At 34.6% G+C, this 26,965-nt stretch overlaps 3 protein-coding genes across 11 annotated transcripts; all 3 read right to left on the reverse strand.

Annotated features, from left to right (window-relative positions):
- Positions 1–422: 422 nt before the first annotated feature.
- Positions 423–4,755, reverse strand: LOC107429897 (AT-hook motif nuclear-localized protein 5). The gene is made up of 5 exons (XM_016040670.4): positions 3,445–4,755; positions 2,976–3,043; positions 2,511–2,642; positions 1,391–1,549; positions 423–956 (listed from the first exon to the last, which is right to left on the reverse strand). Exons 1-5 carry the CDS (start codon positions 3,884–3,886, stop codon positions 726–728), a joined length of 1,032 nt encoding a protein of 343 aa, XP_015896156.1. The 5' UTR covers positions 3,887–4,755; the 3' UTR covers positions 423–725.
- Positions 4,756–7,135: 2,380 nt separating this feature from the next.
- LOC107429885 (uncharacterized) lies at positions 7,136–9,789 on the reverse strand. Of its 5 annotated transcripts, none has more exons than XM_048464548.2 (8): positions 9,547–9,789; positions 9,149–9,297; positions 8,951–9,008; positions 8,799–8,867; positions 8,636–8,731; positions 8,401–8,490; positions 8,079–8,136; positions 7,136–7,500 (listed from the first exon to the last, which is right to left on the reverse strand). In XM_048464548.2, the coding sequence occupies exons 2-7, from the start codon at positions 9,295–9,297 to the stop codon at positions 8,101–8,103; spliced, it is 498 nt and encodes a 165-aa protein (XP_048320505.1). In that variant the 5' UTR covers positions 9,547–9,789; the 3' UTR covers positions 7,136–7,500; positions 8,079–8,100. The 5 variants fall into 5 exon arrangements, with proteins under 5 accessions (XP_048320505.1, XP_015896132.2, XP_015896129.2 ...); XM_016040646.4 differs by having other exon boundaries at positions 9,587–9,788; XM_016040643.4 differs by having other exon boundaries at positions 9,149–9,304; positions 9,587–9,788.
- A 641-nt stretch (positions 9,790–10,430) lies between these two features.
- Positions 10,431–26,197, reverse strand: LOC107429894 (lysine-specific demethylase JMJ17). Of its 5 annotated transcripts, XM_025078870.3 has the most exons (34): positions 26,083–26,197; positions 24,575–25,951; positions 22,736–22,793; positions 22,199–22,321; positions 21,814–21,871; positions 21,564–21,700; positions 20,713–20,874; positions 20,506–20,592; positions 19,614–19,796; positions 18,945–19,097; positions 18,655–18,846; positions 18,496–18,561; positions 18,287–18,382; positions 17,885–17,971; positions 17,634–17,750; positions 17,343–17,550; positions 16,861–16,925; positions 16,616–16,674; positions 16,391–16,522; positions 16,101–16,260; positions 15,690–16,019; positions 14,800–14,982; positions 14,611–14,672; positions 14,402–14,480; positions 13,809–13,958; positions 13,561–13,694; positions 13,112–13,232; positions 12,954–13,027; positions 12,276–12,420; positions 12,012–12,161; positions 11,678–11,773; positions 11,501–11,596; positions 11,200–11,399; positions 10,431–10,834 (listed from the first exon to the last, which is right to left on the reverse strand). In XM_025078870.3, exons 2-34 carry the CDS (start codon positions 25,915–25,917, stop codon positions 10,585–10,587), a joined length of 5,556 nt encoding a protein of 1,851 aa, XP_024934638.3. In that variant the 5' UTR covers positions 25,918–25,951; positions 26,083–26,197; the 3' UTR covers positions 10,431–10,584. The 5 variants fall into 5 exon arrangements, with proteins under 5 accessions (XP_024934638.3, XP_015896152.3, XP_015896151.3 ...); XM_016040666.4 differs by having other exon boundaries at positions 20,713–20,871; positions 24,575–26,186; XM_016040665.4 differs by having other exon boundaries at positions 24,575–26,186.
- Between the last annotated feature and the right edge of the window lie 768 nt (positions 26,198–26,965).

Genomic DNA, 26,965 nt, shown 5'->3' on the forward strand with positions numbered 1-26,965 from the left:
AAAAATAAGAAAATATATATATATATATATATATATACACATATATTTATAGGATATTTTAGTAAATTTCTTGAGTTGGTTTGCTTTAGAACAACGATAAGTGGCACTTCTGTTTCTCTCCAAATCAGCAGACGTTCTTGCAGTCTAGGAGTATCAAGCTGTTTAGGCTACAATCTGCCTAGACAATCTCGGTTTATCTTTCCCTTCGCTCAGTCTCACCAATGTAGCCTGTAAGACAGAGAGACAGATTTGGTGCAGAACTTCACTAGTATCTTCATGGGTTCAAAAATTTAAAAAGAAATAGCCTGCCCAATGTTTATTTATGCATTTGATGGATGTTGAAACTCTTATTAGATTCCTGGTTCTCTCAAAGTCTCAACAGATCTTTTAGAAACCATTCACAAAAATAAGGGGAGAAAAAGTTAACAAAATATAGCAATCAATATCCAAAGAAAGTTGACTCAAGATGATTGTATCTCAGGCTACAAATAAGTGTATCTAGACCTTCAAATAAGCAGGGAAAAAAAAAAAGAAAAAAAAGTTATTGTTACTCAAGAAAATCAAAATGATGGCTTTTGTTACAGGATATGTTAGCACAGACCCGATAAGCACCAGCAGGGAGAACATGAGCATAAAAGTTACAATTCTCACAGATTTTCGGTTCATTTACAACAACAACACATATATACAAAGTTGCCATGTGTCTGTTGCAGCATATATATCTTTCATCCTCGCGTTAAGTCAATACCGGTATGGGGATTTCTTAGATCGACTGCCCTCGAACCAGGCCAAATTCCAGAACCAGAGGGAGTATAATTCTGAGTTGGTGGAGCACTAGAGGGTGAAGTTAATTTATCACTACGATGATGAGTCTCAGAACTCTCATTGCTTTTGTGGCCAGTAATTTGCTTGATCTTGGGCTTGGAATTACCATATACAAAACTGCAAACCACTACCTGTAGCAAACAACATGTATTAGACATCCACGTCTTTCTTTTTCCAGTTAAAACCTAGTTGCTTGTTTACCAGTACACCACATAACATTGGACTGTATATTCTAGATACATTCTTATCTAAATTGCTCACACTTCACTACATACGTATAAATCTACACAAAGTTATAATCTAGTGGGCTGAACTGCTCACCTTAAGGTGGGCTACATGTGGGGTAGAATTGGCATGCCATGGAGCAAGACAATAAAATCATGGGTAAAAAGAACTGTAAATTTAGCATCACACCACCATAAAATGAGCAATATAGACATAGCAGTTGATGCCATGCATCATACAACTCCCAACTCTCATTTCCCCACACAATCTCTTGCAAAGCCTGTGTGCGCTTGATTTTATCAAGACTGGAAAGGTAAATCCAGAGTGGTAAAGAAAATACCTGGACTGGGCTAGCTGCAGTAAGCATTGCCACACCACCACCAACAACATGACCATCCGGACTAGAAAGAGAAACACTCACACCCCCTGTTCGACTGCGAGGACCACCATCCTCAGAAACCAAGTATGAACCTGACAAGCATAGTATCTGGAATCGGCCCTGCAAAGTCGCATAAACAATTGAATTTCTTTTAAGCAGTTCTTAGAACTTGTTTGAAATGAAGTTAAACTCTTGCAGAAGGGATCAAAAATATTAAAATTAACAAGTCATATCGGAATTTGGCTATCAATTAAGCACTAGCAAAGGACTTATAAACTCTACCTGGCTTATATGTAATCATTGATTTTTCTTTTCAGTAAATGTATGTGTGAGTTATCTAAGTATCCATTCCTTACGAGAAAGGAAAAGCTAAGAAAAGCAATAAGAATATGCGATTAAGAACTATGGAATAATACCATAATTGAGAAGTTATTGTAGATCATGGCATGTGAATCACTCATTAATAACAAGAAATCACAATTTTGAACCCTTTTTGGAACGTTCTAAGAATAAATATAAACGAACTATTTGGACTAGGCAGCAAATCATAAAAACACATAACATAATAGAAAAGAGTTAACATCCAACCCATGTCACTATCACCCAATTTCAAAATAAAGTCCATTATAAAAGTAAAACTCATCAACAGTTGCTTATCCAATCATCTTTATAGCTACACAATATTTATCTTACAGCACAATCTATACTCACTAAAGCCTCCATAGCCAAGCAAAACCAACTAAACTGCAACTGAGTTATACAAAATTAAAACCACTGACCTTGTTAGAATATCAAGTAACGCATCAAGTTCTCATTAATGGTCACTTCAAGTAACCAATAGCAATACTACATCCTGGACAGCATTCGAACTATAGTAGACAAACCAGATTTCTACTTTAACGTTTTTCTACAAGTAATTAAATGGACTATAACTGCTAACATAATCAAGAGCCTTAAAATCACATAAACTAACAAAAACAAAATGAACTGTTTATATGGTTTGCAAAATAAGTATTCACACAGAAAAAGAAGAAAATAAGCAGAACAAGTATTCGTGCAGAAAAAGAAGTAAATAAGCAACCTCGTATGTGACACTGACACTGGTAGATGCAGGCTGCCGTAGACTAACTGATGACACAGTACCATTGCCTGACAAGATGCAAAGAGCCCTTGGCCTTTGTTGCGCAAAAGACAATAGTTTCGCCACAATGTCCTACAACGACCCCAAAAAAAAAAAAAAAAATGAAAATCTATAATATGCACTAGCAAAAAGCTAAGAAAATCAATCAAATTACAATTAGTAAAGCACAGATCACTCTCTCATCGCTGGCATAGTTATTGAATTTTTTGTTTTTTTTCCTAGTTTATTAGAAAGCGAAAATTCGTGATTGCAGGGAAGTTATGCTGGAGAGAGGTAATAATAGATAATACAAACTTTTAACTCTAAGAAAGAACATTCCATACCCTAAAAATAACATAGCATCACTGCTTACAGCAATATGTCCGTGCTTCATACTAAAGCTTACCATAAAAATACATAGCATACCTCTCCAACTCCGACAGTAATTACATGGGGTGCAAATGCTATTCCAGCTGAGCTATTCATCCAATCACCTATCAATAAGCAATTTAACAAAAGAAAATTTGAAAAAGATATCCAGGCTTTAAAGTATATGCAGAAACAAATATCCATAAAATTAGCACATAAAGCCACCTTTCTTCCTCTGCATACAATTCTGTTTCACAGCCCCTAAACATGTTAGGATATATTTGTGCTAAATCAGTCATGTTTCATGGGACGTTTATCATATCTAACAAAGTTCCACCAAAAAAAATTTTAAAACACTAATTAAACAAGCACGAGATGGTAACAAACATCCAAAGAAATCAAGTAAATGAAAGTTGCAACTAAAAAATTAAACCTATATATTGCATATAAATCGCCAAAAATCATGAAGAAAAAGAGAGAAGAGCAATAGTGAAGTAGAAAAAGTGACAAAATTTGCAAAGTTTACCAAGCATAGCTAATTGTTGTTTCCTCCCGGTCCCAGGTGGCCGCCCCCTACTCCGTTTCTGAGAAGATGTGGTTGAACCCTGTGTGAGGTTAGGAGGAGCAGACATGGGTGACAATCTCAAAGAAACAGGCCCATCAGGACCATATTTTCTAGGCCTCCCCCTTTTCTTCTTGACAGGCTCACCGGAGGCCATCCCAGGAGATGAACCCATTCTAATGCCATGAGGAAAACTGGCACGAGGAGGTTCTACTGAGAATGTTGATCCCAAAGAACCACCTCGAACATTGGATTGAGATGGAATACCAGTGTTTGACAATGGTCTGAACCCAGGTGGTGCATGCAGTCCACCAGATTGTGATCCAGAGCCAGACCCACCAACTCCACCCCTATGAATGTAATATGAAGCTGACCCTGACAATGCCATGGCTTCTCTCCCATCCATGCATTTAATAAGCTATTAGTCACAGAAAAATTCTATTTTTTTATTTTTTTATTTTTTTGGGCTAGCTAATTGCCTGACTGTTTGTGTAGAAACACCTTCAACAATTTTTAAATCTTCAACTATACCCAAGATAGTGCATCTACCACCAAGAGTCCCACAGCAAAACAGAGATTTTAGATAAGGGTTTTTACAGGGCTTGTTCTTCAAATGTAGAAAAAGCTTGCAAAAGCAACAGACTTTGTAAATCTAACCCCAAAATTTTAGCTTCATAGAAGAAAAGAAAGGAACCCTTTTTACCCTAAATTTCAAAAACAAAAAATCAGGGATTCAAAGACAAGGGTTTTAGAAGGGTTTTTCTTTCAAGTGGAGAAAAAAAAAAATCAAATAACTCAATACAAAAATTCTTGATCTTTACCCACAAAAACAAAGCACACACAAAGCTAAAGCTTTGAACAACAGGTTCTCTCCATAAACCGCGAACTCTAGAGAGAGAAATAGACAGAGAGAATACTCCTAAGAAATGCAGAAAAAATCAGAAGCTTACAGAAGCCAAAGAAAAGCAGGAACGACAACTTGGCATCTCAACTCGAACCATACTTGAACACAAGAAGAAAAACAAAACCCTAGATTTGAAATCTAGGGTTTTGACAGGGAAAAATAAAATGCAGAGGGGTGGTGGAAAAGAAAGGGAAAAAAAAATGAAAAAGAAAAGGTTTGAAGGAAAAGACAAAAGAAAGGAAGAGGTGGGGGGTGAGCAGGAGTTGGGAGGAAAAATGAATTGAAAAATAAGAGCTTTTGAATTAAAGGAGAAAGAGAGTGTGTGAACTGTGAGCTACTAGTATCAAGTTAAAGACCTTTTTTTTTTCTCTTTCTTTATTGTAAATACTAGTCAGGGGGTGGTGTGGTTGTAAGTTTCTGACTATAGCAAAGGAAAAGACCAATTGTATTGGAGGGACAGTGTGGGTCCTACTAAAGTACCAACCTTCAAGTCCCTATCAGATTGCCATTTCTTAGGGCAGTGAGCCCCCCTCTCTCTTTCTCTCTCTTCTTTCTCTCTCCAGAGCCATTTTCTGTACTTTTTTGCTGGTTTTATTTTACTGTTTCTGTTCTGATGTAAACAGTGTGCAAGGAAAAAAAATATGTTTCAAATATATATATATAAATATATTTTCTTTTTTGCTGAAAAGGGTTGTGTCTGGTCCTCCCTGCTGAGGTAATCTATAAAAAACAAACTATATTTTTTTCAAATGTTAAAAAAAAAAAAAGAAGAAAAAAATTACAAAAATATTTATAAAGGACCTGATTTTTCAAAAACTGACGTGAAAAATACTAGAAGCTAATATTTGATTAATTAAGCTTTTAATTTTAATTACATGATATTTTTGAATACTGGACACTCAGTCGGTTCCATTGTCATCAACATACCATTCCCCTATCTGGAAATGTATACAGTTTGTGTGAATATGATACATTTTTTGTCTGTAGTATTATATTATTTAGTTAATAATTGCTAAAATTTTAAAAAATAGTAAAAGTGAAGAATATGGATTGTGACGTTTTTCGTTTTTGTGCATTTAATCTAAAAAATCCATGTGATGATAACATGGAATTTTTGCTGAACATAAAGAAAATGACATGGGCTTTTTTTCTTTTTTTCTTTTTTCTTTTTTTTTTTTAAGGTTAAATGAAACAAAATGACATGGTCATAGATGGTCAAGAGCTGTAAATTTGTATATGACAGTGTCGTTTTTCGGCTGTTTGAATGAAAGATTGGAACTTTTTTTTTTTTGTTTTTTTTTTTTGGGTTAAAATGGGTATTTGATTACTAACACAGAGTCATTCAACCAAAAAAAAATAAAAAATAAAAATGATTGACGCAGAGTAATATTTTTAGTTATTCCAAAAAAATAAAAATAAAAGAAGAAACTAATCAATCAACCTGGTCATTGGTCAATGAAGCAGTGATTATTGAACCTGCCCATATATATAATTAATAATTTTCACAAATGCTTTCAGTCAGAGCACAGGAAAAGGAACATATAAGCCTGGGTCCACCTCTACCCCTTTAACCAAAATGCTTATATACTCTATACCATATACTTTTTCAATTCAAAGTAACTGGTTTTGATTTTGGCAAAGTGCTACACTTATAATAAGAGGTCATTTTGTACATTTAACCAAAAGAAAAATAACAAATACTCGAATAATTACAGAATATGGTAGCTGAACGGAACCAGATGGTTTGGGAGCTATGATTTGATTCAAATATTGGCAAACTTTGTTATTTTTTCATAGGTCTCATGCCGTTGTTATGCTGTATAGCATAATGCTTCTTGCCTGATGCCTATGAAACAAGAAGCATATTTTTTTATTAAAAAGAAAGAAAGAAATACTTGAATAATTTGCCAATAATGGGCTGCAATTGCAAAGTTTAAATTTACAATTGGGTAGTTCTTTTTACAATAACTTAAATTTCTAGCATTTAAATTCCTTTTACTTATATATCTTTTTCATTTTGATTTTTTTTTATTTTTTTATTTTTTTATTTTTTATTTTTCTGGTTTCCATCTTTCTCCAAGACTCCAATGTCACTCTCTTGGATTGGAGAAGAAGATTCCAAAGCCCCAGCTGCAACGTACGAGTACTTCAATCTAAACCATGTTGCCAGCACTGGCATTCAAAAACAACATTCAAACAAATACCTATTTATTCATTCTATACTCGCCATCTCAATAAGCGATTCCAAAAACCAAAACCAGCTGTGTCTTTTTTTCCTTTGTTTTTTTAATAATAATAATAATAAATGTTAGAAGAACAATATACTTTCTCCATAGGAGCCTCCGAACACCACCACTAGATACTCTGCTGCCATTAAGTTTTCCTTGAGATTGATTATCAAAGTGTAATTTGCTAGCGGTTGTGTGAATCTTAAATACCCGAGCACGCTTGTATTACTATAGGCCACTTCTTTGACTTCCCACATATGGCTCCAGACCGTAGAGGGAGTGGAGAGTGGCATTGGAGTCTTGGAAGATGAGAAGAAGATGTAAAATTTTCAGAAGGAAAAAAATATAAGAGTAGGAGTGTTTTTTAATAATTTTAGATTAAAGGCAGCGTAGGTAGGAATTTAAGTCGTGTGAAAAGAATGAACCTTCAATTTTGTCTTAACCAGACCCAATCTGCATGTGAATGGGCCTGATTTTGAATATGCATTGAGCTGCAGAACTCTAATTGAGATACTAGGACAAAGGGTAACAAATAAGCATCATATCAATGTTTGTAATTAACTTGTATTTCAAATAAGCTCGATGTCTATTACTCAGCTTTCTAAGTACACTTGAAAAAAAAAAAAAAAAAAACAACAACAACAGTAAAGTTTGAATGAAAATGATTCTCTTGCCTTGATATGCAATTAGCCTGTGCAGGCGGTTAAAAGGCCTCCACAGAAAAAGAATAGATTATCGATTATTACCTAACAACTCGGCAAACCAACCCTTCTTTCGCTAACACCTTTCTATTCAATAACCATATGAGAAACTAGGAAACCAATGGCCCATCAGCATTTGTTCACACTGTTGCTGCTTCTAACTTTGGCAGAACGCATGACGAAGCTCCTGCTGATTCAACCACATATAGAGTATGTATCTCAATTTAAGGAACTGACTTATTTACTAGAGTTTGCATAGTCATTATTACTTTTTGTGTAAATGATATGCTTCAGATCAATAAGATATGAATTTTCCAATTGCAGATTCAACATTGTTATGCACACTATTATATATGGAGCTAAAACAGACCCAACCAAGATTTAGACAGAAAAAAAGGCACCCTGTATTTTCCATATTTGATAATAATCACTAGAACTCAATTTCTAGAAGGTATTCATTTGGCATATGAAAATGTACGGAATTAGTTTCCTTTTACAATGACCATAAAATCGATGCAACCTGGTTCAATAATCATTATTGATGCTCGTCTACTCCATGGGACTCAATCATTCAACAAGATAAATTGCATTCAGGTAGTTTGATCACAAACTTTGGAATGGGTAACATGCAAAAATTCACGATCTATATTTTCCTCTAGTTCTTTTTTGGCATTAGATTAAGCATCAAATAATAGGGAGCTACAGAGTAAATTGTTGAGGAAACATTAATACAATTTCTGCACTGCACAAGAAAGAAGCACTTACATCCATTCAAAGCCATTATATATCAATTTAGCTTTCTGTTCACATAATCTAGGTACCCCTGTCAAAGCAGAATAAATCAGTCGACATAACACCAAGAACCTTGAAAAACTGATTGAGACTATACCTAAAATCTCAATATTTCATGAATGTTATTTAACATTTGTCTTGTCAACTTAAAAAACAAATAAGCCAACTGACAAAGTAAACAATATATAATCTCTATCTTTTTTTTATTTTTTATTATTATTTCAGCATAAAACTACAATCCAAGGACTAAACCTTTAACTTGACATTATGCAACAGATGAACAAAATAGCATTACCTGAAGAATACTAACAGCAGAAAGCTTGTCAATAACTGCCTTCGTCTCAATTGGATGTAAAGTTATAGGCTTTAAAAGTAATTCAACGTTCTGCAAGCGATCCAATGGAACTTTTGAATAATAGTATTATTAACTATTAAGTTGAGAAGCGGATACGTGAAAATATATGCTTTTGTAGCCAAAAACATATATATTGGGTTCCTGCCAATATTAATAACAGGTGGGTTTAACTTACCTTTGACGTAAAGCGTTCATCCCAAAAGGTGTACTTTAACCCTTCAAGTTTGTTTGTTTTACAAAGTTCATCTATGAAGATTTTTATTTGCAAAGCCTGAAAGCAGAGAATGGAAATGAGTCTCTATTACTATGAGTGAGTGCTGAGGCTAAGAAAAACTCACAGAAGAAGCGCTCCATTGTCTATCAAAAGGACAACCAAAAACAAATCCCGCCAGAGATTGTTCAGAGATCTGCAGACAAACAAAAGCACTTATGAGGAACTCGCTCATGCCTTGGAAATGAGATATTGCTACAAGTTAAGAAGGTAGCTCACCAAAGTCTGAAAATCATCGGCTATTATGGGGATATTGGTTTTTTTCCTAAGTATAACACTGCAGTACGGAAGACAAAAAAAAAAAAAACATTACAGAGTATTTCATGGCTATTCAATTCTTGAGGGAACAAGAAAAAACTCTGCAACTTTGGACATTCAAAAAATGTTGAAACTCCATAAAAAAATTTCACGAATTACCTTAAAGGGGAAGCAATCCTGTTCTGTCGGTCGGAAACAGCTAAACCTACGTACCTCTCCCCAACGTCCAAACCCAGCAGCCTCCCACGTTTCTTTGCATTGCTCTCGAGCAAGTCTTGGAACAAACTTAAAGGTTTCAAATACCTCATCTGTCAACTAGTAATTACAATCATCACTTAAAAAAAAAAAAAAAAAAAAAAAAAGTTGTTTACTAAAACTAAATATTGTCGCTGAAAACTCGCTGAGACCGACCCACACTCAGTTTCCTGAAGAAAAAAAATACAAATTTATGTCCATTTCAAAAGTGCACTTCAGTGAAGCATTTAGACAAACATATGCTGTGCAGAGACCCTTGGTTTCCTTTTTTCTTATTAGAGGAAGAGACGAGAAGCTCCCACCTCCTTCCAAACAAAAGAGCATGAGCGAAAGCTACGGTACCTGACAACAGATGAAGTGGTTGATTTAGTTCATTTTATGACTGCTATAAACGTGACTCTGAAAATGTCTCAGAGACAGAGAGACGCAAGCATAGGAATAGCCAAGCAACCAACGTTGGAACTTGGAATATCATAAACAGCCCATGGGCTTTGACGCTGCAAGTAACAGTGTGCTTTTTTATTATTTTATTCATCTTCCTTTTTGTTTTTTTTTTTTTTTTTTTTTTTTTTCCCTTATAATAAATGTTTAGAAAATATTAAACCACTAGAGTAACAATGTGCTTTTTTATTATCATTTTCTTTTTCCTTTTTTTTTCCCTTAGATATAATGTCTAAAAAATATCAGACCACTAGAGTGGTTCTCAATTTGATCAGTAATAATCAAAAATAGAAAATTGGATTAATGAAGTATATTAATTAATTTTCAAGTATATTATCAAACCATCAAATAAAACTTGTGTTGAAATATAGAAAACTTCATGTTAATAAATATTTTTTAAAGCTTATTTGCCTGCTCGTTAAGTGATTATTTCTTTAGATTCTAACGTAAAACTAAATTAAAAACACCGACTGAAATGCAAGCAATAATATTTTTTGGTTGAAAGAACTATAAATTAAGATTTAGCATATAAATATAAAGATGCAGAGTGAAAGAAATTACTTTGGTCAACGTATAGTAAAATAGTTTTAATTCCAAAAATTTTATCCAAGGAATTTTAATTTCCATTACAATTTCTTAGCATATTTCATATCCAAAACACTTCGAAATGATAGCATCTCTAAAGATGGTTGATTTATGCTTGAGCCAATGAGATCTCAGACATTTGGGCAATAAGGGGGAAAAATGAGAAGGAAAAAAATTTTCATTTTATTTCTTTAAGGAATAGGAAAATATAAATGAGCTTTTCTTTCGGTGAATAAAAATATAAATGAGCTGAAAACAGTAAGAATCAAATGAATAAATTAAATGACTAATAACTACTTGATCTTCATGTTTTTTCACTGTTGTAAATGGAAAAATGGAGAGAGACTTTCAAGTTCCACACGCTTCTTAGCTGCCCTTCTAAAAGGCTTCCGATTCCGCCACCATAGCCGTTCAATCCCACCAGAAAACCTACTAAAACCCTTTGCTTCTGCAATGCCTATTGTCTTTCGTGTTGAACTCAACTCCGCAATTTTAGGACTCTTCCTCGGCTTTGTGTGCTGAGGAGACGGCGTTTTAGGCTCCACCGATTTGGAATCGGTCAATCTGTCAAATTATTGTACAAAAACCAATAATTATCAGAATCCAAAATCCGAAAAAAGAATCAAGTGTAGATGGCAGATAATAGGTACAAAATCATTTCACTACTAGTTGGCATAGTTGATCAAAGACAGAAACTAGAATCAATATTACTACTAGGTGGATCAAGAACTACTACTGGAAATCTGATAAATGGGGGAAGAAGAATATCTTATGACTTTCAAAAATATGTTTCCAATTCTTAAATTGAATTCTCTTGGAAAGAAAAACCCATAACATCTCTGGTAAATGAGAGAAGATGGGAACGAAATTTCGGAACAACCACAATTTCAAAGAAATGATATATATATATATATATATAAAAGGCTGACCTCTCATGATCCCCCATTGGCAGTGTCAGCAACTCTTGTCTTCGAGGCTCACATGCAGGGCAGATGTAGATCTTAGGTGGAAAGCGTAATTTAATGCAATCAAAGTGATACCACTCATCACACCGATCACATGCAATCATCGCTCGCTGGTCGTATGGCTTGCGACAAATGCAATAAAGCATACTCCGAGCTCTTAATAACTGCACCCACCAAGCAGATGTTGATTAACAGAAGACTGGCAACACAAATGTTAAAAGACCAAAGCTATTCCCACCAAAAGGGAAAGTACCAAATTTGTTACCTTCAGTTCCTTCTCCACAGAAACGGGCAAATTTTCCCCTTCTGTAATGAGCTGATAAACTTTATCTAAGCTAAGAGCTCCAGAATCTGTTGTGACCTGTACCAAAATAGACAACAGCACCAGATTATAGATAAGTGACAGAAAAAGAGCGAGATTTATACCAGCAATACTATGCACCTTCTTAGCATAATCTGCCCATTGCATTGCAACGCGCTTCACTTCCATAAGTCTCTGTTTGTAGTGATCTTCAGGTGGAATGTTCAAAGCCAGTCCCTACACGTTAGTTTACAAGCCATATCAATATCTTTAACACATTTATCATTGTGACTAACAGGGTTGTCAAACTAGCTTTAGTCGACACAGAACGTAAAGTCCATCTTTCCTGTTAAAGATCTTTGGAAAAGGTAACTTCTAAAAGGAAGATCACAAAGCAATCACTAGAGAATTATAGCTCAAGAAATGCACCTTTGGAATGTTAAATGCAAGCCGAGCAATTACCATTAGCACATACCTCCTTTAACTGCTGCTGTATCTGTTGGATTGTGGGCTTATTTAAACCCTCGAGTAATGCAGCGACTCTAATTTTCCATGAGTTTCTTGCTAAGGCTAGCTCAAAGTTGCAAAAACCTTGATGATCATATACACCAGCTACTTCTGTGGCCTTTAACATGAAAACAATCACAATCAGGGAGAGATTCCAATATCAGACTACAGATTAAGATTGTCGCCACTGTTACATGTTTCTTTGCAGGTGTCTGTGTGATCGACAGCATACCTTTAAAGCAGTAGTTAGCTTTCCGGAAATAACACTCAGATCTTTATTAACACAAGTTAACGCGCTATTAACTATTTCCATCAACCGAGTTTTGCATGCCAAAGCCTTCTCCACAAGTTGCTTCAATATCTCTCTTTCTTCAATACTGCAACAGCAAAAAAATAAGCAAATCAATGAATATTCTTAAATAGGCAATTAGGAAACTCATAAACTTTTAAAGCAAACAAATAGTTAAAAAAAAAAAAAAAAAATTATGCAGAAGCATGCCTAAGTCAGATGAATCATCATTTTGACATGTATGCAAAATTTCTATAGCATCAATTTTGCCCCTATGGTCCTCCATTTTTCCAAACTGCATGGCAGAACAAACATGGCATCCACTCTCCACTCACTCATAAAAACTGAGATAGCAACAGGTTCCAGTATCATGCTAACTTGGCATCATTATACGAAAACTCAAATTATTCATCCAATTCCAACTTTTTCACTATTTTCATTCGAAAAACAAAATCTAAACAAGAAACAACCAATCAGAATAATAGAAACAAAGTAAAGATCATCACTCTCTGTTTAAAAAAAAAAAAAGAAAAAAGTAAAAAAAAATCATAGCACATCCGGTGCAAAGTGAAAACAAGTTGAAGTTTCCATAATAAGTGTGTCAAAGGTACAGACACTTACAGCACATAGAAATCATCCACATTGGATAGAAGTTCCCTAAGCATATTCAGTTCTGGACGCTTCCCTTTAAATCTCTGCACCAAGAGAAGGAAATGATGAAACAGACACACACAGGTTATTTTGAAATAAAAGGAAATTAAAAGAAAAAGAACACATACCAGAGGACCACCTCCATTATGGGAAACCGATCCACTCACCAAATATTGGCAGTAAGGACATTTATAAACTTCAGTACAATATTTGTCTACAACTGCAGGTCCTAGGCACCGCAAATGATAGCTGCTCATATAAAACATGTCTAGAAGTTGTGATAGCCGGAACAGATAAGCTAAAATAAAAATGATGCAGTTATGATACATGGATCAACAGTTAAAAATCTAGAAGAATCATGAATTAGAAAAGGTATTTCTAAGTATCAATGGACACGAATCTAAAATAGTAGGAGATATATCTTGTTGCTCAAGCTTCTTCACAGAAAGCTTAAAATGATGACAGCACAAAATTGAGAGTAAGATATTGACCCACATTTACAATGGTGATAATGCATTTCTACTTAAAAGAGCTCACAGGACAAGTAGAAACCTTAACAAAACATTAAGTACCTTACCAGTCCTTGCAGACAGAACAAAGAAGAGTCTCCTGTTCCAGAGAATCATCCAAGCAGCATAGACATAAATCTCTCACTTTTGAGTTCCAGGTCTTGTCATATATGTACAAAGATTTATCAAGAGTCTGTCCTATCTGTTACATCAATAAATGATTATAAAATTTTCTGTCTTGCATTGAATTTAAAAAATAAAAAAATAAAAGAAAGAAAAAAACAAAAAGATAACTGAGAGGAAATTTCATTTAAACCTTCTGTAAAGCACCAAGCAATGAATTCTCATCTCCAATTAAAGTACCCAACGTATCCATGCAAAGTTGTTTCCACTTCTCAATCTTTCCGACTTCAGACAAAACCAAATCTAGTTCCGAGCAATTGAAGGCAAAATCAATTCCAACTTCCTGAAAAAGTATCAAATCACATTATAGCAATGTTCCATGTGAAATATAGCACCTAATAAATTTGATAAAGACATGATATTCAGAATAGCCTGAGGATATGAGAGATAACAAAGCTTCCCAATTTGTAATTTTGTGGACAACTATGACAAAAATGGATGACACACAACATAGCTAGAAGTCCACAGCAAAACAAGCAGCAGAGGTTGTCAAAACACAATGCCCCGACATGATTTCAGTCATTAACTATGACAGCATCTTTCTAAGTTCTCCAGTGCAAACAATGTTTATGATATTAAAAGAGACTCCTTACTGCTAAATCACCAAAAGCAAGTGAAGTATAACTTCCAGTTAAGAACAACTATAAATAGCAACAACTTCTATCTGCATGTTAAAATTATCAAACCTTAAACGCAATAAGAAACTTAAAAACATGGAACATATACCTTTAGCTCTAAAATCAGAGACCAAGACCGTTCCTCAGGTTTTAGACTAGAAAATTGATGCACTTGCTCTAGCCATAATCTACATAAAAAATAAATGGAAAACCAATAAGTTATCATAAAATGTTCATCCAATATGTTTGATCCAAAGAATAAAGTAATCAAATACATACTGGGAGACAAAAATTTGACCATACAAAACGAAGACTCACTTATGTTTCTGAATAGAACTTTCAAGTTGACCAACCATCATAGGGAAGGAGACACAGACATGCTGCATGCAGAAAATACAAGAGTTTAGTTCTTATTACAGTTCCGAAAGAATAGAAGCATCGAATTTGTAATTTAAATCTAAAATATCTTATGTTGGGAAGAGAAACAAATAGATGAAAGACAAGTACCTGAGAACTAGCAAGAACTTCTTCAGCATCACTCAACTTGCATCTTTTAGAACTGCATGGTGCAGAAACTATCTCTGAAGCTTGCTGAAGCCATTTGACCCCAGACATCAATGAGCTCCACCAAGTACCGGTTGCAAATGTACTAGGAAGATGTCCAGCAACTTTCATCAAGTTCTCAACATCCTAAAAGGAAAATGACAAACACTTAACACTCTTTAACATACACAAGATAAAACTACCCAAAAAATTATATTTACGAACTTAATATAGCTTACAAAAGCAAGAAACAGCTCCAAGACACAATAACATTGTTTAGTAAACTATGTACATTGAAGAAACACCAACAAAAAAATACAGTTTACAGTGCTTAGGCTTATTCAATAACATGACAAAAAGTAGACCTCACATGTAGAACCATAAATAACAAGAAATAGTGGTTGGTAAGATTTGAATACAAGATTATGAAAAGAACTTGACTTTGATATAAATGTTAAGTTATAAATAACCAAGAAACTTAAGCCATTAAGGAGTGGTTCAACCACATATATCAAACCAACACATTAGAAAATTAATAGTATATATAGCGAATTAGATATTGAAATTCTTAAAATTGCTTTAAGGAATATAAAAGCACTTCCTAATAATGTTTGGCGAAATACATGGAAGCGATCTTTGTTACTAGGAAATAACATATATGGTGATTCCTCGGAAACCACTTGTTAGATGAGAAGTGGTTCCTATGGAATTATTCCCAAATAGGACTAAATCTATTTAACTCATCCACGAAAGAATAAATTGCAGTTGCTAAGGATCCAAAACATTACATCGTCAAAATAAGTTCAGAAAAATACTTTATCACCACAAAAACATGAAGTATAACATAATCATACCTCAAAAGAAGGAGCAACAGAGCAGAAAGAAAGAGCTTTTTTACACCATTGAAGTGTAGAACAAGCATCTTCAAGTTTTGGAATCTCAGTCAAGTCAAACCCAAGGGATAAGCCATTCCTTTTGGCAGACTCAATTCTAGTAAGTAAACACTCAATATTGGAAATACGACCAAAAAAATCACCACTGTTAGCCATATCAAAAAGGCACACTGCATCTTGCAGTAGAGAGCAAGCATCATGCTCCCACTCCTTGCAGTTGTTCAAAATTGTTTGAAGCAACCTTCTTTCTTTCAAAGTTACCTTAAGGAGATTTGACTGGGACACTAACTCCTGCAAACATGAAGCATATTTCATCATTTAAGGCCCCGTCAATTTTTGGTAGATAATAAACAAGCAGAAGATAGCTAGAACCTTCAGGGCCTCAAATTTAAGCAGAGGTTTTGATGCAGGAAATGAAGAAGAACAGGACACCAAAAATGGCTTTGAATTTTCCAACCAGGATATGGCCATTGATAGTGCCTCCTTGACATTATTCAGAGAAGGTAGAATCACACATATTCCCTCCGAGCTCCTAAATCATTCAAAGCTCAAATGTTAAAACCAGTGTTAATAGAGAGAAAATCAAACCAAAAAATGATAAAATAATTATTGAAACTAGCAAATACAATAAATACATTAATAATAAATAAAGCACTAAGGACCTTATAGCATCTTCAAACTCAGACATCTCAGCCTCTTGTGCAAGAATATATGTTGCTTTTTCCTCCCAACGCATGGCAGCCGCAAGTACTTCAACTATATCAACAAATACTTTCTCCCTCTCAATCTGTAGCCTGAAAAGTTATTCCAAATGAGGTGTAAATAGAAAAGAAGAAAAGGTCCCAAGTATTCTGTGATTGTAATAGTCAACAAGGCAAGAATCCTACCCTTCAGCCTCCATAATCACTTGTTGAAGGAAGTTTAGTGGCATTTTACTATTTCGTGCCTGGATCAAGTATGCACAATGTAGATAAGTTGATTTGACCAGTTAAGTTCCAAGCAACAAAACAAAAGGGAAAAAGTATACAGGGAAAGGCAGAGAGATGGAAACAGGGGAAAAGCGTTGTAAAACATAAAGATAAACTGTGACAAACTGCTGGAAGCTTGAAAGAGAAGCAATAGAATGATCCACCTTAAGGGCCTTTTCCCTGCAACATGCCCTCTTTAACTCAAACTCAACCAATGGCAACTGCTCAACTGTTCAATAGAAAGAAAATTAGGAAACATAAAATTAGCACTGGAACAATGATAAGAATATAAACATATCAACTTTGATACATACATATATGTATGTGTGTGTGTGTGTGTGTGTGTATATATATATATAGACAGAGAATTCTGTTCTCCTAGGAACTATCTCTTAACTTATAATGGCCGCATGATGACATAGCAAGTCATATGGGTGATATCTCAATTAAAGATTCAAAACTAAAAACCAAGTTGGAATTTGGCAACCTTAGGCACTTGCAGTGTAATCATGTATCCCATTATAAACTGGGAGATAGTTCCCAAGAGATCAAATTTACATATATATATATATATATATTATTATTTATGTACATATATGTACATATGTAGATACATATATATGTATGTGTGTAGATGTGCCTGAACCTTGAATCCTCAAAGATGCACCATCTTTAAGAAGGCAATTTAACTCATCAACTACATTATGTTGATCCTCCCGTGCATGGATGTTCACGAGAATATCATTAAAGCGGGAAATCCACAAAGTAGCATCAGCATGGTATTGCCTCAGAAGCTTCAACTCTGGCACATTGACAGTAAAGTTGTCTAGTTCTTGAAGAAGGGACTCCACATTCTGCAGAATGAAGGTAGTTTATCACTACATTATGCACTTATAATACAAGGCACCAACCAAAAAGACAGATACCTGAGACAAACCTTTAGACTAATAGGACCTTTCAGGATTTCATCACACCGTGCACGGCATGATTCAGCTTGCCTATGTAGATCCAAGAGCATTTCTGTCTCTGGAAACTGAAATTTAAGCTCCGAGGTCTGGTGTTTTTGTGGTATGACAATCAAGCCAAATATCATGACATCATAACATCAGTAGATAGGAGAGGAAAAAGATTTTCCAGATGACCGACAAAAAGACTAAAAAACATTTAAAGTATGAAAATCAATATTACCTCCCTCATCAACTTATGAAGTAATTCAACCTCAATTGCAGCAGGACATTTCTCAGAGACGCACTTTCTCACACTTTCCATCCAGGCCTACCACAATAAGAAAACCAGTTAACTAATTAAATGAATAACACAAACCACTCAAACTATGGAGTAAAAGAAGAAAGTTCCTTTGCATATAAAACTTTGGTCACAAGGATATTCAGTGCACCCCTTTTAGTTGATTTGACAGCATACAAAACGTGTAATATACCACTTGAACCGAAGATCTTAAAGTGGAACAGTAACTATCATTTACCACAACATAGTTATGTTTCTAAATCTTCACAGAAATGGACGTGTTGATTAAGCAGCCATTATGCCAAGATGAACGAGAGTCTACCATGCAGATTACAAGTAAAATACCTTAGCCGATGAAATCTTTTTTGATAATTTCTCACTCTCTTTGACATTGATTGGTAAGTCACAAACTCTAGAGTATAAATTTTCCAACTCAGATATCTGGAATGTCAATTGTAATGACAAGTATGAATCATTATCAACAAGAAAAAGAAGCATCATAACATAGTTGAATGTTATTAATAAGAACAGTATAACAAGACAGATGGAAATACATTGGAGCATGCTGATAGAGCAGTATCAATTTCCTGTATCAAAACCCTAGCCTCTTCTGCATAAACCTACAAAAGAATAAATCAAACGGCAGTAAGTGTCTCAACCGCCATGGGTAACTGCATGAGAGAAAGTAAAACCACTCAATAAACTATAACAACCTTCAATTTACGATACGCAGGCTCGTTACAGGGTACAGGGTTAGTACTCAGCAACTCATCAATGTATTCCATGTGAACCTTCTCTATGCTGCCACTCGGATGGCTTGGCCAGTTTTTAATTTTAGACATGCAAGCTCTCACACTCTCTGCCCATTTCCGAGCTTCAATCAAATTCTTTGCCATGTCACGCACCTATATCCAGAAGTAAAGACAATAATTTTAATCCAAAACATCAACGCAGTTAAGTTTGATCAAGATCAAAGAAGGGAAAAGAAAAAGTAGAGACTCACAGGATCCATCTCTGAACCAGCCCACAGAAATTGCTCAGCTTCCTTCAGAGCTGTAACATAAGCATCTCTTGAGAAACGATTCTGAAAAATCTTAGATGAACGCATACGCCACTGTTCTGCAAGTTGAGTTAAAGTAACTTGGCCACTTTTCACCTGCACACAATATAGTCTCAGAAGACTTGAACCATATAACACTTCCTATTACAGAGTCAGTAGGATACAGACATCAAAACTTGGAGAATAACTAAATATCACTCTATTTGTTCCTTGAGTATAATGCATTCATAAAAGATTTCACCAAATAACAGCACTCCCTTTGCAAAAGAGAACAAGTTCCATCAAAATAATCCTTGAAATTTTTCTTCAAATAAAAAAGGAACCTATCTCAGACTCTAGAACTGCCAGAGTTAGACCATAAAGTTCAACCAATTCCTATATGCCCAATAAATCAAAGTTGAAGGTCATAACTGTATGGTAGTAGCAGAATAACTAAATGCCAATGGCATCATAGTGCCAAAATATCACAGGTGTAAGAACAGTTTAAAACTAAGACAACAATAAAGACCACAAGCACCATTGAAAACAGTTCTTCAAAAACCACTAAGCCAATAAATGTCATATAAGAAATCCATTACTTTCTGGTACTTGGTAGAAAATGAAAAAACCAACCTTTTTGGTCAATGAACTTGGTTCACTGGAGCATGTGGTTTGTCTTCGTATATTCCTGCTATGTGTAGTCTCCTCAGAACAATGACTATCTACTTCTACTATCAAGTCATTCAATTCTGCCAGTGACTGGCGATAGAGAAGACGAAGTTTGCCGGATTTGCATTCACAAAGATTCTTCCAGTGCTGCATGAGACACTAATACAATCAATTGATTGAGCAATAGATATATCAAAAGCATCATATGTTAGATGGCCAAACCACAAACCATAAGAAAGTTTGCTTACTTAATTTGTTCATATGAATAACAAACTTGAAGAGATATTGAGAATGTCAATCTAAGCAAAACAACATAATTGAAAATTTTTGCCAAAACTATATAACAGCAATTGACTATTGAGCATTCAATGAAGTAATCGGCATGCTGAAATTTTTAGAATTTTTCTGGGTTTTTAACCAAGAAGGGGAATTTGTTAATCAATTTTCATCATCTTTAGCTTGATATACAATTTTTTTTTTTTTAAATCATTAATTAACTGTCAATGAGGTAAAATTGAAACAAGCAAAAGGTATTAAATTGAACAAATCTAAAAGCTAGATCCTTCATTAAAAAATTAAAAGTGATTATAGGCTGTCAGTCTTTCCTTCTATGTCATAACTAACTTGTGATTTTTGCAAATCAATATTGAAATCAAGACATCATAAGAATTGCTAATTCTTTCTTGGAAAGAAATCTTTCTGGAAGTAAGTATTAATTGCAACATTGAAGAAAATATTTTTTATATTTTATATATCAGTAACAAAAGAAGGACAAGAATGGATTGAGCATATGATTTCCCTTAAAATGCAATTAGCATATAATTAATTTAAATCAGGAAGAAGAATAATTCCATACCTCGAGACATACAAAAGCTGACGGCCTACAACGACAAACAACTGCAGAGAGATAAAGATACTGCTTGCATATAATGCATGTTGAATCCTTCCAAAAAAAAAAAAAAAAAAAAAAAACAACACCCACCAGAAGATATTCATCACCATTTCTCATCTCAAAAAGCATGAAGCCAAAATGACAAATATGAATGTATATTATACTAAGTACCTCTTCAGTACCAACATATTCAGGGCATTTCCGAGGAGACATCTGAGATGATTTAACAATGCCATTTTTCCAAAGCCGCTCTCTCCAGGTTTTCTCCTTTGCATATATCCTAAGCAATTCTTTCTTCAAAAAAGGTGATACTCTGTTATCAGAATTACCCTGCTAAGATAAACCAAGAATTGAGCTGATGATATTACCCCAAAACAAAAAAAAACAAAAAAAAAAAAAGGAAAAAAAGAAAATAACTTAGCTGATGAATTATATGATTCACTATAAACAACTCCAAGATTGAAATTTAAAAAAAGCAGGCACTTAAACAACCAGAAATAACCTCTTTGATGTCAGCAGAGCAACAATTAAGGCAGGATTTCAAAAGGGAATGTCAGATTTGAAGGGCACCAAAAAAGGAAAAAAAAAAAAAAAAAAAAAAAAAAAAAAAAAGAAGCCCTACGGGCTGAGCGTTGATCTGTTATTGCTTTAAAATTATCAATCTAAAAGTAGATCATACTAAGGAATCACCAAAGCACAACCTACACAACATGGTCTAAAATTCATCACTTTAAAATCCTAACGCATAAATCCATAGAATGGGGGAGCTACAAAATATAGTAGTTCTAGAATTTTACTCATAAGTCTCAATTGGTAGTAATCTAGACAAATATTTAATTTTATCTGAATTTCAACAGTTATATATGTCAAAATATTAAAAATAAAAATAAAATAAGTTTAACATGGACAAAATATGCTCAGAATAATAAGAACATATATCTCAGTCAAGAAATTAGGTTGCAAGTCCAAAGAAGGACGTTGTTAGTATCTGGGCGTCCATGTTGGATATCTTACGGTTATACCTTAGCTACTACACAAAGAAGCTCCTCATGGGACAGAACAGCAGTTTTGTGATAAAGCTGATACAACTCAGCTCCAAAGCCACCATGGGGTAGCCAGTCAGCAGGAGCAAAATTGACAGCCTCTGCACAATTTAAGCCTACAAAGACCAAAAAAACAAGTGTTATCTGCTGCATATGGTTCATAGAAAAATTGTAAGATAGAATTTCCATCCACAGCATTAACTCATAAATCTAAAATACAATTGCATACCAAGATTAAAACCTCCATGGTAAGATCTGGGGAAAGTAATAACAAAATTTCCAGGCTCCTGGTTGAGAAAAATTACAAAAACAATCATACTGTGACTGAATAAGGAGCAAACAATTTGTAAACAAGTCAAGAACCTCAGAGTTAATTAATTGTTTAAACCTCCAACAGAGAACTGAAACCTCACCCTATAACTCATATCCTATATGTATTTTTTTCCTAAACTAATGCTCAGAATAAATGGAGAAGTCATAGAACTTCTATTGCTAATTACCATCCCTAACATTCTGCAAGGAATGTATCAGATTAAAATTCTTTTCATTTTGCCAGTCGGTCAACCAAAAGGGAAAAAAAATCATATTAATTATGGGGTTCGCATCCTTTAAACCTGTAGTATGCTATAGACAGGGACTCCATTTTCTTGCAAAACAGATGGATTCAACATGGTGACAAGCTGAAAGAGTAAATCTGGTTGCGCATCAAAAAGATCAGGAAGACAATTGCGCATCACCTACAGATATGCGGACAATGTAAATAAGTAAAATGTTCAGTCAATTCAACCAAAAGAGGTATTCTCCAATTAAAAAATAAATAAATAAATAACCAAAAAAGGGATAAGAAATAAAATTTTAAAAATGGAATATTACAAACCATTAAAAGAAATGGCTAAAATATCAAAATTAAATTAACCATAGTTCATAGGAAGCAACTAAACTAAATTGGGAAATATATATATATATATATATATACAGTCCTTTTCACATCACCATATCCTGACTTGCCTCGAAATAAAAGATTTCACCAATCCAAAACACAAAAAGCAAAACAAAAGCATGCAAAGCCTTACAAATAAGGACAAACAATATTTTGATAATAAATGAAACACCCAACAAAAAATTAATATAATCCAAGGAGTTAGACCTACCTTCTCAAAAGCATTGGCTTCACTACCAGGGACACTGTACCAACATTTTGGCTCTCCCCTGCAAAGTCTATATATGTAAATAGCAGTTTTTTTAAATAGAAATGAACCAAAGAGGTACACATCACTCACCAAAAGTTCAAAAAAACATACTAAAGCAACAGATATTCCATAAATAAGAATGTCTATTCCACAATTTATCTATCAGCAAACTTGTGAAAACGAAAATATCAAATAAATCTGAAAATGACAAGACCTTACATTCCTCCATTTTGCAACAAAATACGTCATGTCACCTAGGCATATAAAAGTTGCTACATGTCGAGAGATAAACATCTCACAGTCAAAGATATGAAGCACAAATGCGTGTACATTAAGATTTCTTCTAATAACAAAGCAACTACATTTAAGCATTCTTCTAGTTTTGTAGGAAAACTGTGCTCAACTTTTAATTTATTACAAACCAAGACTGAGCAACTACTACCCATCCATTCCAGTAAACACGTTTCTTCCTTTTAAGTATTTTCGAGATAAAACTCGCCACTATTTGTAGCTCACATGTAAGAAATTGTGCAGATGAATCAAAACTTGGCATTTTTAGGCTTGCAGATGCATTATTAACTTTGTTATTTATTCACCTTCCACAAACAAAAAAGGTCCTAGAAGTGTGAAGAAAATAAATCACTATACATAGCAATGTGAGAATTCTTGATGCACCATTTAAGCATTTTCTGATTTTGTTCCAAAGTTTTACACAAATTACTACAAAGCAAGACTAAGCAACCTGCTATAGTTTAGGTTATTTTGACTGCTGTGGCAACTGCACTAGAAATCTTTCATGCCAGTTAGGTTTTTTTTGTTCTCAGGATTTGAATGATTATGGTAAATAATTTTGTCAAAGGACAAAATGTTGCTCTTTGGTATTCTATACCACTACTCTATACAAGCACCAAGCAATCTGTCATTTATACAAGTACTCTAAAACCATAAAACTACTTTTCAGTGAATGCCAAATATTTCTTCTTCAGTTCAACTTAATGCTTTTGCAATTAATATTAGATGCAAACCAAACAATCTTCTTTTTGCAGTGGCATTCCATGAAACAAAGAGTAATTTATAATGAGAGAGAGAGAGATAAACAGGATAAACTCTTCTTTTTCACCTTCAATTCCATGCTTACAAAATTCAAAACATTATTTTCTTCCAGTTTGCCTTAAATCAAATGTTGCCACTTCTTCTTTGCCATAAATCAAATGCTTGTGAAATTTCACTATAATTTCTTCAAATGCTTGTAAAATGTCATTTTAATTTCCCCTTTTCTCATTCAATTCAAATGTCTTTTCTTCTTTTTTGCCTTAAATAAAATGCTTAAGCAATTTCTTCTTCTTTTCCTTCATGAGATCCAAAGCAATCAAACCTTTTATGACATGAAACTATTACTCATCTAATTACTAATTCCCTCTGGTACAGCCATTTCTTCTTCTTTCCCCTTATAATGTCCATCCAAATCAAAATATTTTATGACATGAATCTATAATATGCCTAATTTACCCAAGTCCCTCTTCAATGACTTACCTAATTTACCAATTCCCTCTGTATGTTCTCATCAAATCTCATATAAACAAACTAAAATCCTATACCAGTGTGAAAAGATCCCTTCCATATTATATGCAGTTAACATCTCATCTTGCTTAGAGATTGGATCTCACAGCAACTCAATCAGATTATCATATTATAATGCGTTAAAGTACATGCAAGCAGGAAATTAAAGAGAAAAAGAAAGAGCCAAATAACATGTTCGAACAAGAATACTAAAGGCCATAAGTTAGAGCAATCTAATACCAGTGTAAATAGTTCATAGAGTAGAAACAATGATCTTCAAAATGCCAGCAAAAAGATGAGAAAAGCATCCCAATATAAAGCCAAGGTACCATGACGCCAGCAATGTTGTTATGAACTGCTTGAAGTACTGAACCCTCCAACTTGGGCAAGTTATTGAGATTCCATGGGCTACCACAGTATTCATCCCATTCCTTATTCTCAACTGACTGGGGTATCTGATCACTTCTACGTGGAAAACCACTCCCATAGACAGAGGTATCTAAGTCACTGCCATACAAAACCTCAACTTCACCAAGAGATCCCTCTACAATCTCCCAAAACTTTTTTTCTATTTGCACCCTCGAAGGTGACCCCGAACCAAACCATTTCTTCTTGGCACGATCAGCCATGCGTCTAAATGCTTCAAGCGAGTAACACTTACCGGGCACGAATCCAAAGCTATCTTTGTCAGAATTTAAGCAATCTAAGCAGTACCAGTTGCCCAGGGGAACCTGCTTTAAAGGTGGAGAGAGACAATAAATATGCCACCCTTTATTACACCTATCACACAGAAGCATCACTTCCCCATGCAAACCACTTCTGCATTGTTCACATATCTGGTCATGCTCCTCCTCCTCCTCCTCCACCTCCTCTACCTTGCAAACCTTAAACTTCCCATCAACATTCCTTCGCCTCCTTTTAGAGCTTGGATGTTCAGCCCTATGTTCGCTCCTCTTCTCTCCATGCATCCCCCTCTTACAATTTTTAGTCACCTCTTGATTTAACTGATTGTAATAAACCTCGTAATCATACAAATGTTCCCTATATAACTGAGACAACACATGTTTAGCACACTCTGAGAGTTTGCTCGAGGACCTCACGAAGCGGAAAACCTCCCCCCACTTCTTCTCCTTAGTAACCTTATCATACCCTCCATACCGCTTAGCGGCATTAAACAATTTACACAAATCCAACTCCTCCCCTTCGAAAACTACCTTCCTTCTCAACTTCTTACCACTATGATTCTCTAAAAACCTATTGTACTCCAAGTCAAAAGTCTTAGAATCACATGAAGAAGGCCGCGCCTGCAACTGGTGAATGGCCTGCGTTTTGGTAGGAAATGTGAAGGAATTCAAATCCAATGCAAATGGGGGTTTCCAACTCGTTGGTGGGACAATCTTACAAATCCCATATGGTTCAGCCTCAGGCCTGATCTTATAAATATACTCCAAAGGGTCCCTAAATTCATCCTCAGTAGGATAATAAACAGGTCCTGATGGTATACTCAATGACGAAGATGCTGAAACACTCAAATTCTGCCCCAAACCTCCTTTTTCCACAGCCCTAGGTTTTCCTTTCCCCATTTAACCACCAGTATGCATGTAAACTAAAACCAATCTTACACCATATATATCCAAATTACCAGCATAAAGCACAAAATTAAGAAAAAAAATGTTACTAAAAACAATCACAGTCTTCCACTACTCAAAAATCAAAGACAGAGCTTTTCTAGGGTTTTTGCAGCATACCTCTAGAAAAAGAGAGAGTGAGAACGAGAACAGGGTTAAACGGTCCAGCGCTTTTTCTCTCTCTACTGTTCGACTACTAAATTTCGTGGGAGATTTGGCTAAGAAAGTAAGAGAAGGAATTTAAGGGCTATATAAACAGCGATAAAATCGAATTAACCTTTAGGGTCTGAAGTTAGAAATAATTACGAAAATGGTATAAAAAGAGAAAGTAAAAAGATTTTTTAACGGGCCGTAATTTTCGTCGTTATTGTGTTCACCTTGTTTGGTCTCTTCCGCCGTTTGTATAGGGCCGATGACCAGAAACTGAGGGAGTGGAATCCCACGCTCCCGCATTCGAATCCCACGCGCTTCGCTATCGCACGGCTAGATTTCCATGACTCTTCGAGTAGACGGTCTTGATCTTCGTTGTTTGAACTCTACGCTCGGTTGGGGTTGTGTGTCTTGGTGTTTTTTTTTTTTCAAAAGAAGGACCGTACTGTCTCGTCACTACGTTGTTGGTTTGAGGCGCACGTGCGAGTTTTATAGGAATTATCGGAATGTTAAATTGGACGGTTGGGATTCAAAGAAAACATGTTGGATTCTAGTTTTAGCTTGAACAGATTTTGATTTTTTTTCTTTTTTCTTTTTTCTTTTTTTTTTTTTTTTTGGTGGCGTATCTGTGTTGACAAACTATGTTTGACTTCTAAAAACTAAAATAAAAAAAATGTTATTTTTTTAAATGCTATTTATAATTAAAAGTGAATATTATTAATGGAATCCACACTATTGCATGCTTTTAGTTGGATTTATAAATGTTAATATAATTAAATGGATCCAATTAAAATTTTAAAACTGATGTCCATCAATTGCAAAAAAAAATAATAAATATTTCAAAAACCCTATA

This window comes from Ziziphus jujuba, chromosome 6 (genome assembly GCF_031755915.1).
Source record: "Ziziphus jujuba cultivar Dongzao chromosome 6, ASM3175591v1".
Lineage (NCBI taxonomy): Eukaryota > Viridiplantae > Streptophyta > Magnoliopsida > Rosales > Rhamnaceae > Ziziphus > Ziziphus jujuba.

What these genes read in the sequence shown, in the direction of transcription:
- LOC107429885 (XM_048464548.2), bottom strand. Translation starts at nt 9,297, where the DNA reads ATGAGGTATTTGAAACCTTTAAGTTTGTTCCAAGACTTGCTCGAGAGC. An exon ending in AGGATTGCTTCCCCTTTAAG is followed by an intron (nt 9,009 to 9,148) that starts GTAATTCGTGAA and finishes TCCGTACTGCAG; the next exon opens with TGTTATACTTAGGAAAAAAA. An exon ending in ATGAACGCTTTACGTCAAAG is followed by an intron (nt 8,491 to 8,635) that starts GTAAGTTAAACC and finishes GATCGCTTGCAG; the next exon opens with AACGTTGAATTACTTTTAAA.
- LOC107429894 (XM_025078870.3), bottom strand. Translation starts at nt 25,917, where the DNA reads ATGGGGAAAGGAAAACCTAGGGCTGTGGAAAAAGGAGGTTTGGGGCAG. An exon ending in CTGCGTATCGTAAATTGAAG is followed by an intron (nt 18,562 to 18,654) that starts GTTGTTATAGTT and finishes ATTCTTTTGTAG; the next exon opens with GTTTATGCAGAAGAGGCTAG. An exon ending in CCAATGGGGGATCATGAGAG is followed by an intron (nt 10,835 to 11,199) that starts GTCAGCCTTTTA and finishes ATAATTTGACAG; the next exon opens with ATTGACCGATTCCAAATCGG.
- LOC107429897 (XM_016040670.4), bottom strand. Translation starts at nt 3,886, where the DNA reads ATGGATGGGAGAGAAGCCATGGCATTGTCAGGGTCAGCTTCATATTAC. An exon ending in TTACTGTCGGAGTTGGAGAG is followed by an intron (nt 2,643 to 2,975) that starts GTATGCTATGTA and finishes GGGTCGTTGTAG; the next exon opens with GACATTGTGGCGAAACTATT. An exon ending in GTGTCAGTGTCACATACGAG is followed by an intron (nt 1,550 to 2,510) that starts GTTGCTTATTTA and finishes GCGACTTTGCAG; the next exon opens with GGCCGATTCCAGATACTATG.